At 32.8% G+C, this 13500-nt stretch overlaps 1 protein-coding gene across 10 annotated transcripts in view; it reads right to left on the bottom strand.

Moving 5' to 3' along the window:
• The window catches only part of LOC105232101 (insulin-like growth factor 2 mRNA-binding protein 1), an 84300-nt gene that overhangs the window by 16288 nt on the left and 54512 nt on the right, over window positions 1–13500 (bottom strand). The window contains exons 1-2 of one of the 10 annotated variants that reach the window (XM_049454435.1): window positions 7953–8691; window positions 1333–1708 (exon numbers count right to left, since the gene is read on the bottom strand). The exons of 5 other annotated variants lie outside the window; for them this stretch is intronic. In XM_049454435.1, coding sequence (XP_049310392.1) covers window positions 1333–1352 — 20 coding nt within the window. In that variant the 5' untranslated portion in view covers window positions 1353–1708; window positions 7953–8691. Of the gene's footprint in view, window positions 1–1332; window positions 1709–7952; window positions 8692–13500 lie in introns of those variants that run through there. 4 more of the 10 variants (XM_049454436.1, XM_049454437.1, XM_049454441.1 and 1 more) reach the window with 4 other exon arrangements.

Here is a 13500-nt window from a genome sequence, read left to right as displayed (position 1 = left end):
TTTGTTTCGTGCACTTTTCGAGCTCCACAATCGGTTGTACGTTGCTGTTGTTTGTTTTTGTCGCCGGTAGGCGCTTTCGTCTGTTTTGCTGCTTTTTGGCGCAGTTTGCACTTGCGGACACAGCGCTTACGAAAAAAACAGATATTTCTAGTAAATGTAAAAACCACAAACAAGTGATATTTAAATGTGCAAGAAATTACAACAAAACCAAAAATAAAAAAAAATATTCGCCAGTGAAGTAACAGCCAATACAGGCTTACCAGAGAATATAATTTAATTTTTGCAATAAATTTATGCGAGAATTGCTCTTAAAAGAAAATTTTGCTATTAAAATTAAGTTGTATTCATATTAGGGTGTGCCGTTTTTCAGCTCAGCTACATTGGATCAATTACCTGTCACAAATAATAAACGATTTTAGTTTCAGAAAAGCTCATAATATTTTATGTTATTTTTCGATACAAAAATGTAGTAATTTTTAAAATTACAATTTTTCGAATTTGTAATAACAAAAATTCTTCGAAATTTAATTTTCGCACTTCGAAACTTTTATCAAATATTTTTCGAAATTTTAAAAACAAAATTTTATCAAAAATTTCAACGTTTTTTTTCTGGAAAATTTTAAAACAAAATTTTTTCCAAAATTTTAACAAAATATTTGGTGTTCTTATAAATTTTTTCGAAAATTAGCATTTTTTTTTGAAATTATTAATAATAATTTTACGTAACTTTACAAATAATTGTTTCTCGAAATTTGAGAAAATTTTTCGAAAATTTTGAAAGAAATATTTTTCGAAAATTTAAAAACAAAAATGATTCGAAACTTTAAATCAAAATTTTGCGAAACAAACAAAACTTTTTGTTTTGAAACAATTTTTTTTTCGAAAATTTGAAAACATCATGTTTCGAAATTTTTAAACAATAATTTTATGAAACTTTACAAACCACTTTTTTCGAAATTTTTAAAAAATATTTTTTCGAAATTTTTAAAAAATATTTTTTCGAAATTTTTAACAATATTTTTTCTAAATTTTTGAAATAAATATTTTTTGAAAATTTAAAAAAAAAAAATTTTGAAATAAAAAGTTTTTAGCAACTTTGGCCAAATCATTGTTAGGTTATACCAATAACTCATCGATTTCAACCCACTTTCGTTCAACAGCTGAGCGCGGAAAACACTTTGTACGTTAAATTTTATTTTTGTTTAAACTTATTTTAAAATATTGAAAAGTCATTCGATGTGATGTGTTCATGAATTATAAGATTTTATAAAACGTTCCCCAATCTTTTTTTATCTATTAATTATAAACGCAAAATTCACTATATAAACTCACCTGTGGTGATAATATGCCATGTTGTGTTTGTGGTGTATTTTGACTTTTTGTAACTACTGTTTTTTGTTAAATTTTTACAGCTGCTTATTATGTTTTTGCAGCTTTTGTTGTTGATTATGTATTGGCGTACGTATTCAAAGCACAGCTTTGATAATTTAAATTTTTTACCAATAATTTTTAAAGCACTGCTTTTAAAATTTTATTTTTAACTCTCAAAGCACTGCTTTGATTAGTTTTTTGGTAATTAAAATATTTATAAGCGCACTTGTGTTTTTTAGGCTAATATTTTTCGTTGCTTTGGATATACAGAAAATAGTGAGTTACTAATTTTTCTAGTGTATTTCCTTGCTGCTACTTTAAAGTTTATAAAAATTTGCTAAAGGAAAAAAAATTCATTTATTTTTAATATTTTTTATTTTGAGGCACTAACGCCCTAAACACGTGTTTGGAAATTTTTTGCTACAAATTTTTTGCTGTGTAATGAGCGCAGAGTAAATTTTGCGATTTTTTTTTTTCATAACTAATATTTTTTTTAATTTACACACTATTTAACCCAACTGTATTTGATCGCAAGCTAAAAACTCAAATAAAAATAATTTATATGTGGCAATATTGCTTGAGAGCATTAACGTTTATTTGAGCACACCGTACGCTCAGTTGTACGCCATGGCGTATGAGTAACCGCGAAACCGTACACAATCAATTTGCGAATGAACGTGTGAACCCCATAATGCCGCAAGCCATTCAATAGCATAAACGCCTTAAATGTATAATTAAAGAGCACAAAATACGAAAAAAAACACTTAAGAGTATATTCGTTGCTCGAAGAGCGCTTCGTAAGCTATCAAACACTGTTTTGCAAAGCTTTTTTTATACATTGTGTGTATGTGGCTGCAATACACGCGCATAAACAATCGCCTATGTGCACCGTTAATGCCGGCGATGTCTCCAATATTTTGCTGTTTTTATTCTCTAATACAAATAATTGAAAATTGCAAGAAAACCACATTTGCACTCCCATATTCTGTGCTTAAGTTAAAGGGAATTTTTCGAAGCGCCGCATTCGCTGTATGAGTCATTGGAGACTTGCGTGTATACACTCATATGTTGAAGTAATAAAGTGCAGCAGTATGACAGCTAATAGTAGATAAAAGAAAATCCGTTAAGATATGCAGAGATTTGAACTTCTGAAACAGACTGAACTGAACTTGTGGAACATTTATTAGCCTTGCTTTCGGACGCAACTAAACCTTCTTTGAGAAGTAAATTTCTAAAATAATCATCAGTTACCTTTACAGTTAGATCAGATACGTTGGAGGAATGTAATTTTGGACAACCGTGGTTGTATATACATAAGTCTTACAAAAATTGGCAGCTGAACTTCTGAAACACTTTTCTAAGACTTTGAACTTGTGAAACAGTCGGTAATAGATATACGTGGGCTTTAAGTTTCCTTTCTGCTGCAAGTAACGTACCGAAACAGCTTAAATATACTTTATTTTGGCAATTATAGGTTGGAAATCGTTATAAGCCTGTTTTTTAGTGGCAGCTGAACTTCTGAACAACGTTTCTACGACTTTGAACTTGTGAAACAGTTGCCGAAATGCAGTTGGAAACAATAGAAATGAGAGAAAACGCATTTTAGCGTAATCAAAACCGTTTTAACATTATTTTTTCTATCAACTATAAACGTGAAAGAGCGAAAAGCTGTCTTTTTTAACATTATTTTTTCTATCAACTATAAACGTGAAAGAGCTAAAAACTTGTCTTTCAGTGCAAACTGAACTTCTGAAACACTTTTCTACGTCTACGTCTAAAATGGTTAAAAGTACTTCGAACCAGTGAAAAAGAACAGAAAAAACTCATTATTAACGAATTCAAAACTCTTTCGCACATGTGAACAAGTGGAACGCTTTACTTGCTCTTATTTGATGAGTTATTGTTAGAGTATATGACATCAATGCAAAATTTGTTATATTTTTTGTTCCTTTTTTTGAAAAAATTCGATAATTTTTATCAGAAAATCAGAAAATGCTATTTATAATATACGTCGCCAAGCCTACATATGCACATACAGTTTACAAAATAATATTATTTGTATAGCAATGGTCATTGAGTTATCGCCTATCGCGTTGGCAGCGATAAGGCGCTACAGCTACCGATAACTTCACGTCTACATGCATAAACATATACACATACATAAGTATATAGTGCGATGTGCTTGTTTGCTATGTTATATCTATTGTTTTTGTATTTTTTATGTCCCTTTATCACTGGCGTCACTTCGATTCAAATTCAGTGCATTTCATTTCGATATTTCTTATCAAATTATGCTGCGCTGCACGCATTTGTTTACTGACGATTTATGTACTGCGGTTATGTGGGGACAATGCTGACAACTATTTTTAATTAAAATTGGCAACACTGCCAACTGCCCAGGCATAAAAAATAGTCGAAATAATTGAGTTAACCATGTAAACTGCAAGCACACCGGTTATCGATAACCGATGAATAAAGATGAAGAAGAAAGATGGGTAAAACGTGCATTACTGCATAGATTGGAGCTAATGAAAGTCTTTTATTAGCAATATTAGACAGAAAGTGATTTAGCACACATCGATTACCGACTATCGATCAGTAAAACGATCATTGATGATTATTAGATTGAGCGTTTTGGTTAGATTGGAGTGTTTTGAAGTCAAAATAATGCAGTTATGAGTGTAAACCTGCGCGAGGGTGCTGAAATAATGATCAATACTGACCAAAATTGAATTGAACGATAATCATACACATCGATTATCGATAACAGAACAGTAAAGCGATCACTGGTGTTGATTATACTGAGTACGTTGTATAGCTCGGCTGGTTTTGTAGCAGAAAGAAAGCATTTGGCGTAGAAAAAAATAAATTTTCCCTGAGCCATGCACGATTTGCAGGCTGTATCGATTCCCGAAATAATATAAATAACGGTTTTTTTTAACAAGTACGCAAGTGCGTAAGTAGGATTTTTGAGCATCATGATGTCACTTACTTAGTAAATGCATAGCAGTAAACGCCAATAAAAGTACCGTACATATTGCAAAAATACCCCTACATGGCAACACTGTTACTAACTAACAACATTAGCGCTACAACTTGGCAATATTGCAATAAGTAGGTCAACTGCTAGTCGGTGGTGGATTTTGTCGCCGGTTATGGTGGCTGAGTGCAGTAGGTGCGGCTAGACAGGTAGACAGTTATGCACACACAAACACACACTTTTGCATTTTATTATATGCGTGTGTATGCTCATGGTGGTTGTGAAGTCGTTGCTGAAGGTGTACAGACGACTTAATGGCCGAGCAAATAAATATATACATTTGCAATTCTATTGAATTTTATGCTGCTAACTGTTGCACATCGCATACATACGTATGTTTGTGTGGCTGTGTGTATGCACAAGCAATGACGATGGCGTTAGACCACGCGCAAGGGAGTTGGGGCATTTTCCGCGTCGTTTCGGCAGACGTGTGTGGGCAGTTAGCCGGTTGTTGGTGAGCGCTGCTGCTTGCCAATACTGTTATATGCTTTTATATATACATACATATGTACATATTTATGTGTCTGCGCTGAATTATTGGTTAGAGTTCCAAGAAAATGCAATTGCTTAATGTGGTATGTACGTGGCATATTTTTAACGGCACATTTTGCAGCGCCGCTATCAACAAATGCGCGAGCTTATGCTTACGGCTTTGCGGGCGGATTGTTGTTATTGAAGGCAGGCGCTGGGGAATCCTACGCTGATAAGCGCGCTTGTATAATTGTACATCCACATAAAAAATATACATATATTTATGAACTGGAGCATTAAACGCAGCGCGCATAGCATAAACAAGCGCTGAAAAATAAGCAACAATAAAAGCGCCAAAAAACACACGCTTGCAGCGGCTGATCAACAATGGCAAATAAGTCAAAATAAAGCAACTTTATGACACGCACACAATGCGCGCAAGCCGACTGCAGTTACACGCCGGCTGCACGTACACACATGCATAAGCACAAAAATTTCCGCTCACTGCTACGTTAGCGTCAGCAAATTTTCGCGAAAATGTCATAGAATGTTTTTTTTTTCAATTTTTTTTTTTAATTTTTTTGTACTTCATTTTTTCTATTTTTTTTTTTAATTTTGCACTAGTAGTCAAAACGTATGACAGCGCACGCCGGCATTAGCTGCGCGCTCATACATAGCGCCAGCGTAAGTGCATGCAAGTGGCTTTGCGCTGCGCACGGCTGTAGGTGATCTGTGCGGTGTCGCTGTGCCGAAGTCTTGGCGCCGACACGATAACGACAATGACGTTGGACCGACCGCACAGACAGCCGTCCCAGTAGGCAAAAGCTAGCAGTTAGCAGCCATAAAACGTGCAATTAAACTACAATAATGTTGCGGATGTGCAGTGCAGCAGCGTCGTACGGCCGTTGTGGCGTTCGCTTATGACGCGCCGCTCACTAAACGTCATAGCTTATACTTTATACTACATAATTATGTGTGTATGTATATGTTATCACAGTCTTTAGCTTGCTTTAGTAGCGGAATAATTTTGCTTGGATTTATTTTATCATTTAGTAGTTGTTGCGTTACAAAAACAAAACAAAAAATATAACAGCAAATACACAATGCGGTTTCCGGCTGTTTATTTTAGTTTTTTCGAATTTTTTTTTGTGAATAACAAAAATTTGACGGCATACGATTGCTTTTGCTTGCGTTTTTAAGCGCACGAAGTGCCGAGCAAAATTGCCAGTCACCTAAAGATCGCCGCTCAAACGCTTACACTAACAACATACATATAATGTGAACACTAACGGCCCGAATTGTGTTGGTATTATAGTTTCGCTGCAATTTCATGCGTTGCGTTGCTTTATAGACGCCGGCAGCGCTGATGCATTTGCGCCGACGTTGTTTTAATCATTTAATTTGAAATCTTGAGATGATTCACAATTCGTAGAACATGCACATCTCTTATGTTTCATGGCAGTTTAGCACAAGCGACCGCCAAGCGCAATTTGATTTATTTTTTCTTTAAATTTTTTCTTTTAATTATTATTTTTTAATTAATTTTTTTTTCCAAATTAATATTTTTTTTTCAAATTAATTTTTTTTTCCAAATTAATATTTTTTTTTCAAATTATTTTTTTTTTTTTTCAAATTAATTTTTTTTTTCAAATTAATTTTTTTTTTTTTCAAATTAATTTTTTTTTTTTCAAATTAATTTTTTATTTACAGACATCATTTTGTTTACTATTTTGTTGTTTTTTAATTTTTTTATTTTAATTATTTTTATTTTTAAATTTTTTTTGTAATTAAAATTTATTATTTTTATTGTTAATTTTTTATTTATATTTACAATTTTTTTATTTTTCATAATTTTTATTTTTAAATTTTCAATTTTTTTTATTTTCATATTTTTTTATTTTTAAATTTTCAATTTTTTTTATTTTCATATTTTTTTATTTTTAAGTTTTTTTTTAATTAAAATCCTTGTTTTTGGTTTTTTATAATTTTTTATTGTTAAAAATATATATTTTTTAATATTTACAATTTCATTTATTATTTGTTTTATCAGAAAAACATGCATAAATCGAGGTTTTATTTCCAAAAATATTTTCCCCGATGTTTTTCTTTCAAAACTTCACGAAGTTTTATTTAAAAAAAAAATAATATTTTTTCCAGACTTTGTCGTAGTTTTTGTTTCAAAACTTTGCAATTGTATATTTTTCTATAAACTTTGTCGCAGTTTTCGTTTCAAAACTTTGTAACTATATATTTTTTATCGGCGAAATATGTTTTTAATCATATTTTTCCTCGAATTTCTCGCCTTTTTTTCATATTTACATATGTATATAAAATATTGATTTCAAATATATATATTTTTTTTTTTTCAAAATATGTATTCTCGACTTAATTGATTTTTGCTGATGTTTTTCAAAACATTGCAATTGTATTTTTTCTAAAATTTTTTATGCTGAAAATTTCAAAAATATTTTCGTTCGATTTTTTTTTCATGTTTGGTTGTTTCAAAATTGCAAAAAATATTTTTTCAAAATTTGCATTATATATTTATCAGTAATCCAAGCATTTTTTCGCATTTGATCCAAACTGCTGTCGTTACGTTAACCGATGCGCCTTACTTTCTTTACTTAATTAATTTCATTTGATTCTTTGCACTCGCGCTGTTTTTTTCCAAAATCAAAAACAATTATCTCATTATCTTTGCTCACTACGCCGCCGCTGTCGCGCACCGCATTATTGCTGCTTTGACGCTAATGTCGGCGTTGCCGCTGCTTACTTTGCTAGCGCCACTTCCTCCTGCTACTTTTCATGCGCTGGCTGTGCAATGCTGTATTTGCATTTGTGTGCATGTGTGTGTATATTTTTTCTATTTTTTTTTCCTTTACTATCTTTTATCTACTTTGTCTGCGCTCTGCTTTGCTAATGCGCGGCATCCACACAAAAAAAAGTTAATTTGTAGCAAAAAATCGCCGACACGTAATAAATGCATTTGAAGTACTTTTTTTTAAACAAAAATATAAAAAAGAAAAATAATTAATGTAATTAAGAGCATAAAAATCACATTCCAACACACCTTTTATGCAAATATTTTTTTACACAGTTGCAACTTGTTTTTATTTTATTTTTATATTATCGCTACCTCAGCACTGCGAAGCAAAAATATCAACAATGCGACTTTTTGTAATTTAAAAGTTAAAAAAAATATATACATATATTCTTTAAATATAATTTTTTATTACACTTTTCTTTGTTGCTAAATTTGCACTTTTTGCACACGCGCTTTGTTGTTGTTGTAATACTTCAAGTATTATGCTATGTTTTGCACTGCTTATGTTTCTTATATTTGTTTTATTAGTATAGCTGTTTTTGCTGTAGTTGTTGCTAGTGCTGTTTTAACTTAACGCGCACTTGTTGTTGTATGCTAGATTTTCTTCGCTTTTTTTTTTTTTCTTTACTTCTGTGACTACTCAATATTGTTTGCTTGCTACTTTATTTTTGTTGTTGTTATTTTCAACACCACTAATATAAAGATTTCTTGTTGTTGTTATTATTGTGTAGGCACTTTTTTTTTGCTTTGATACGAAATGAGAAGTTTGCGTTCTTCCGCGTAGACACACCGCAAAACGTGACGTACTAAACTAAACTGAAAGTCGGCTAGCTCGTCCGGTATAACATACAATACGCGGGCCGCTCTTAGTGTCAATGTTTGACGGCGCCTGCACAAAAGTACAGCTGACATACACACACACACGCACATGCAGGCGCTTAGCGCTCATACCAGTGGCGGCGGTGGCAGCGGCGTTGCTGACAGTATCAGCAGCATATACACAAGCGCGCACAGGCTACACCAACAAAACACACGTAGATTTTACGCTCTTCTCGGCCAAGTATGAAATGTATGTGGAAAAAGAAAAACGCCACGACAGACCACCAGTTAGTGAGTCGTCGTCGTCGTCGTCGCTAGCCAGCGTCAGCGCACAGTGTAGCGGCGCGTATAAGGGAAGTGTTTAAAAACCGAAGAAAGTGCGAGGCATAATAGCAAAAATGGGTCACTGGTCTCTGTAGCAATTTTGTGCTATTTGTTTGACGCTGACTCTAACACAAATTTTCTCTATATTATTTTTATTTTTTCATTGTTTTGCAATGAAATAATTGCGTATGTATGTGTGCGCAATGGGCGCACTACTATGCCATATTTATTTATTTATTTATCTACAAAACGTTTCGGTCACGTGTGGTAGTCATTGTTCAGTGAACTTTTTCACTTTGCAGTTGTAGCGATGTGACACTTTCAGTGTGCTGTGGGTGTAATCGATGAAGTTATAATATATAAAAAACTAATTATTGAACCTTTTATGACTGTTTGTTGGAGCTTTTGACGAGTAGTTGCTGTGTACCACAATTTCTTCAAAAGTATTGACTCAAATTAACAACGCAATTAAAAAATATTTATTAAAAGCTTAATGATATAGTTACAATTATAAGTTCTTCAAAAGTATTGATAAAAATTAGCACGGAAATTAAAAAAAATGATTTTCAAAAATACCATTTTTGCTTAGTATTGCAGTTCATAAAGCATTGCTAACCATTTTCCTCGGTTTATACATTTTATAGTGTAGTCGCTTAGTAATGTATAGCCAGTATCGATCCTTGCTACTTTATAATCATTAATAATTATGTAAAATTCACACATATTGAGAATTACTTACAAATTTATTGACTTTTCTGAAATTTTTGGTAAATAGTTGTCAACTTAGTGATTTTTGTGCGTATTTTTTGAAAATAGTTGTTAGTTGAGCGATTTTTACTGAATATATTATGACAGTGGTGGTTTGTTTACGAATTTTTCCTAATATTTTTTGACAGTAATTGCTAGCTTATCGAATTTTTCTGAATAGCAGTTGTTAGCTTAGCGAATTTTCTTTAATATATCTATACTTTAAAATTTAAAAATAAAAAAATTCCAAATATTACTTTAAATAACTTCCAGCTCAGCGAATTTTCTTGAATAATTTCTTAGTATAACTCCCAATTTAGCGATTTACTTTGCATATTATTTGAAAATGTACATTTTTAATATTACTACAAAACATTTTTCTTCTGTAACTTCACTTAAGGTAGCTATGGGTCCCGGTTTTTTTTGGATAAATTTAGAATTTATGAAGCAAACAGTTTTTGAAATGCAGAGTTTTGGTCGGGAACTTCACTTAAGGAAGCAATGGGTCCCGGTTTTTTCGATAATTGTAGAATTTGTGAAGAAAACAAGGTTTGAAATGTAACATTTCAAATGATAAACAAAATTACATCAATAACAACATATTTTCACTTAGATTAGAAATAAATGAGGATTGCACCGCGACCTAAGGTCTATTGTGCCCTATATTTTCACTTGCAAAAACATTATGCACTCAATATAAGTATATAAAAGCCTTTGAAATATTTGATTTTCAAAGCTATGAAAGTTCATTCAATAAAAAGTATTTTTTCTTAGCATTTAAATTAATTAAAAATTTCAAATTTCATATATATCAATATTATAGAATATTAATGTTCACTGAGTATAGAAAATTTAAACAAAAGTCATACATTCTGTCCATATTTGAATTTATAAATTCTAAAATATTGTTAACTGATTACCAATAATATAAATTATCATTTCTTAAAATAGTTATTTAAAAAAAAAAAAGTTTGCGAAAAATATTACAATATACATATGTTGTAAATATGTATTTTTAAAAAATTTTGGTACTAGTAACGGTATTTTTTAAGGTCTGTGCTGTTCCGTGCATTAAACAGGAAAGACGGAAACACCATTTTTTATAGGATTTTTATAACTTTTAAGGAATTTTATAATTTTTACGGATTTTTATAACATTTTCGAAAGCTCCTAATTTAAAAAGAAAATGGGATTTCACAAAAAATTCCACGCTTTAATAAAATACTTGGCGTAAAACGTGAGGTTTTTGGACGAAAGCATTTTATAGCTTTGTTTTGGATACTCATCCATTATAAAATCGCAATTTTTTTTAAATTAATAAAGCAAAATTGTCAATTTCATTACTTGGAAAAATTTTTAAGGCATTTAATGTGTTAATATTGGCATTTTTCTTATGCATAATTAAATTTTCTTATCCAACGCCTATGCATAACGCACCACTGTGCGTTCTCCTCCCCAACCCACAACAACCAATCCGTCGAAGCCAACGCGACTGCGTTGATAAAAATTCGCAAATCGGCCAATGCGCTGTCGGCGTACGGTGTCGCCAACGCTCTGGCGGCATATTGTTGTTTTAGCTGGCGTACGCCGCTAACGTTCGCTGCACTTGCTCACCAATACCAGCGGTAGGCGCGCATGCAGGCGCTCTGCTGCACCATACCATGCGCTCTAGCTAATGCGCTAACGCTCGCGCCTACTGGAGCGCCATTATAAGTGCTTAAGTGATTTTTACTCTTGTCACTGGCGGCATATCATTTGCTGCACTTTGTTACTGCTTTTTTTATACGCTTGTTTGTGATAAAGAGCGTCGGCTCTTTATTCAGCGACTTGTTTTAACACTCGCGCATATTGTCAGCGCGCGCTTACAAACTCTTATACGTTCAGGGGTATTGTCAGCTCTTTGTACAGCTATTCAGCGAACTGATCGCTAGCGCTATTTCCCCTGTTTTGTGTGCGCTGCGCGTATCTCTTGCGCTCTTTGCTTATAGCTTGCATTGCTGTTTTCTTAAGTTTTTGTTGTTACCGTCATTTTGTTGTTGTTTTCTTTGTTTGTGTTTGCAAAAGTGCGCTCGCACAGCTGGCTGGCTGCCGGCCGGTATTTTGGATTGCATGTGAGCGCCTGTCAAGCTGTAGATTAGCTAAAAGAGTAGCACACAGTGGAGCTTTTGATTTTATTCGGCATTTTTTGTTGTTTGTGCCTTATTTATTTTTTTCGACTTTTTTGCTCAAATAAATGTCGGCTTTTTTTAGGTTCTATGACAAATTTCGCTGAAGCTTAAATTTTTTCGTCTATAATGCGCTGTATAGCGAATGCTTGTTGTTGCTGGCTAAGTGCTTATGTATGTAGCAATCCAGAAATATAGACATACATACATATCTAATACAACTATATATGTACATATGTAAATATGTTGTAATAGCTTTTAAGTGTTAAGTGATAAAAGTTCGGATATTATAATGTACATGCATACATACATATGTACATACATACATATATATATATAGACAAAGCACTTCCGCAGCTGCTTTTTTGGTAGGCGTTTAAATTTAGAAACCATTTAATGCTGATTTAATCACATTTATAGACTTTCTATACGTACATACATATGTACATATGTCTCCACATAGCCAAGCACCCCCCATTTTCATCTGATATTAATTTATTTATAATTTTATCCTTCAAAGTTCAAAGTTTTGTCTGCTCGCCGTTTATGACGTGTACCTTATGCTTCAGACGCCTACGTTACGTCAGCTGTTTTGTTGCAGTTTTTTTTTATCAGCAACATTTGAAGTTTAACCCGCCCACCCACTGTGTCAATATGGCGGCAGCAGTGGACAAAAAGCTGCTGCTAAGAGCTTTTAGCATGGCAAACATTTTTTTTATACAGACATATCTACATATATATTTATAAACATACATATGTACATATACATATATACATTTTTGTATGTTTTGTCAGTCAGCCGCAGTCACGCACTTATCGGCTCAATAGCCTTACGTGTGTTTGGGGGTAGATAAGCAGTTGTCAGCGCTGCCAAATAGACGCTTAATTATCAGATTATCTGATCTATTTGCTGCCTTGTTAGTTGTATTTCATAATTTTTATTGACAATTGCGACAATTGTTGTGTTGCAGATTTGCTGAATATAGTTTTTTTGTTGTGGTTACACTTTTGTCACTTTTTGTTGTAGTTAAGCTTTGCCACTTTTCTTCAATTTTGGCTTTGGATTTTGGGTTTAAATTTCTCAATTTTACTTCTAATATCTTCTGTTCACTACTTTTTGATCTGCCAGTAATATTGTGAAGTGAGCCTTCATCTACTTTGTAGGCTTTCAACCACAATGTAAGGATAGAATGCAGCCATTCTTATAATAATAAGTCTTTCTTGATCTTCAAAACAATATCGAAATTAACAACTTGTCACGAGTCCGCTATTAAGCTCAAAGGGATTGACGTCTATGATTTAGATCCTGTTTCAAAGCACGTTCCCTACTTTTAGTCTTTTAGTTCGCTTTCGGAGTATAAAGATCTCTTTCTCTATTTAAAAGCACTTGATGGAACTTCCCCACCTTTTGATCTTCAAGTCCGCTTTTTGAGTTTAAGGATCTTTTGTATGACGAATTTTGAAGCTCCCAAAGTACGGGACTTTGATTTTGGTCTTCAAGCCGAACTTTTGAGCTTAAGATCCCTTTTGGAATCTCGGAAGTTGAATATTTTCAAAGCACGTTTCTTAAAACTGGTTTTCGAGTCGACCTTTTGAGCTTAAGATCCCTTTTGGAATCTCAGAAGTTGAAGATCTTCAAAGCACGTTTCTTAATTTTGGTCTTCAAGTCGACCTTTTGTGCTTAAAGCCCCTTTGGTATCTTGGAGCTTGAAGCTCTTCAAAGCAGGTTTCTTACTTTT

This window comes from Bactrocera dorsalis, chromosome 4 (assembly GCF_023373825.1).
Source record: "Bactrocera dorsalis isolate Fly_Bdor chromosome 4, ASM2337382v1, whole genome shotgun sequence".
Lineage (NCBI taxonomy): Eukaryota > Metazoa > Arthropoda > Insecta > Diptera > Tephritidae > Bactrocera > Bactrocera dorsalis.
The sequence above is the reverse complement of the archived record's forward strand: the minus strand, read 5'-3'. Positions and strand labels throughout refer to the sequence as shown.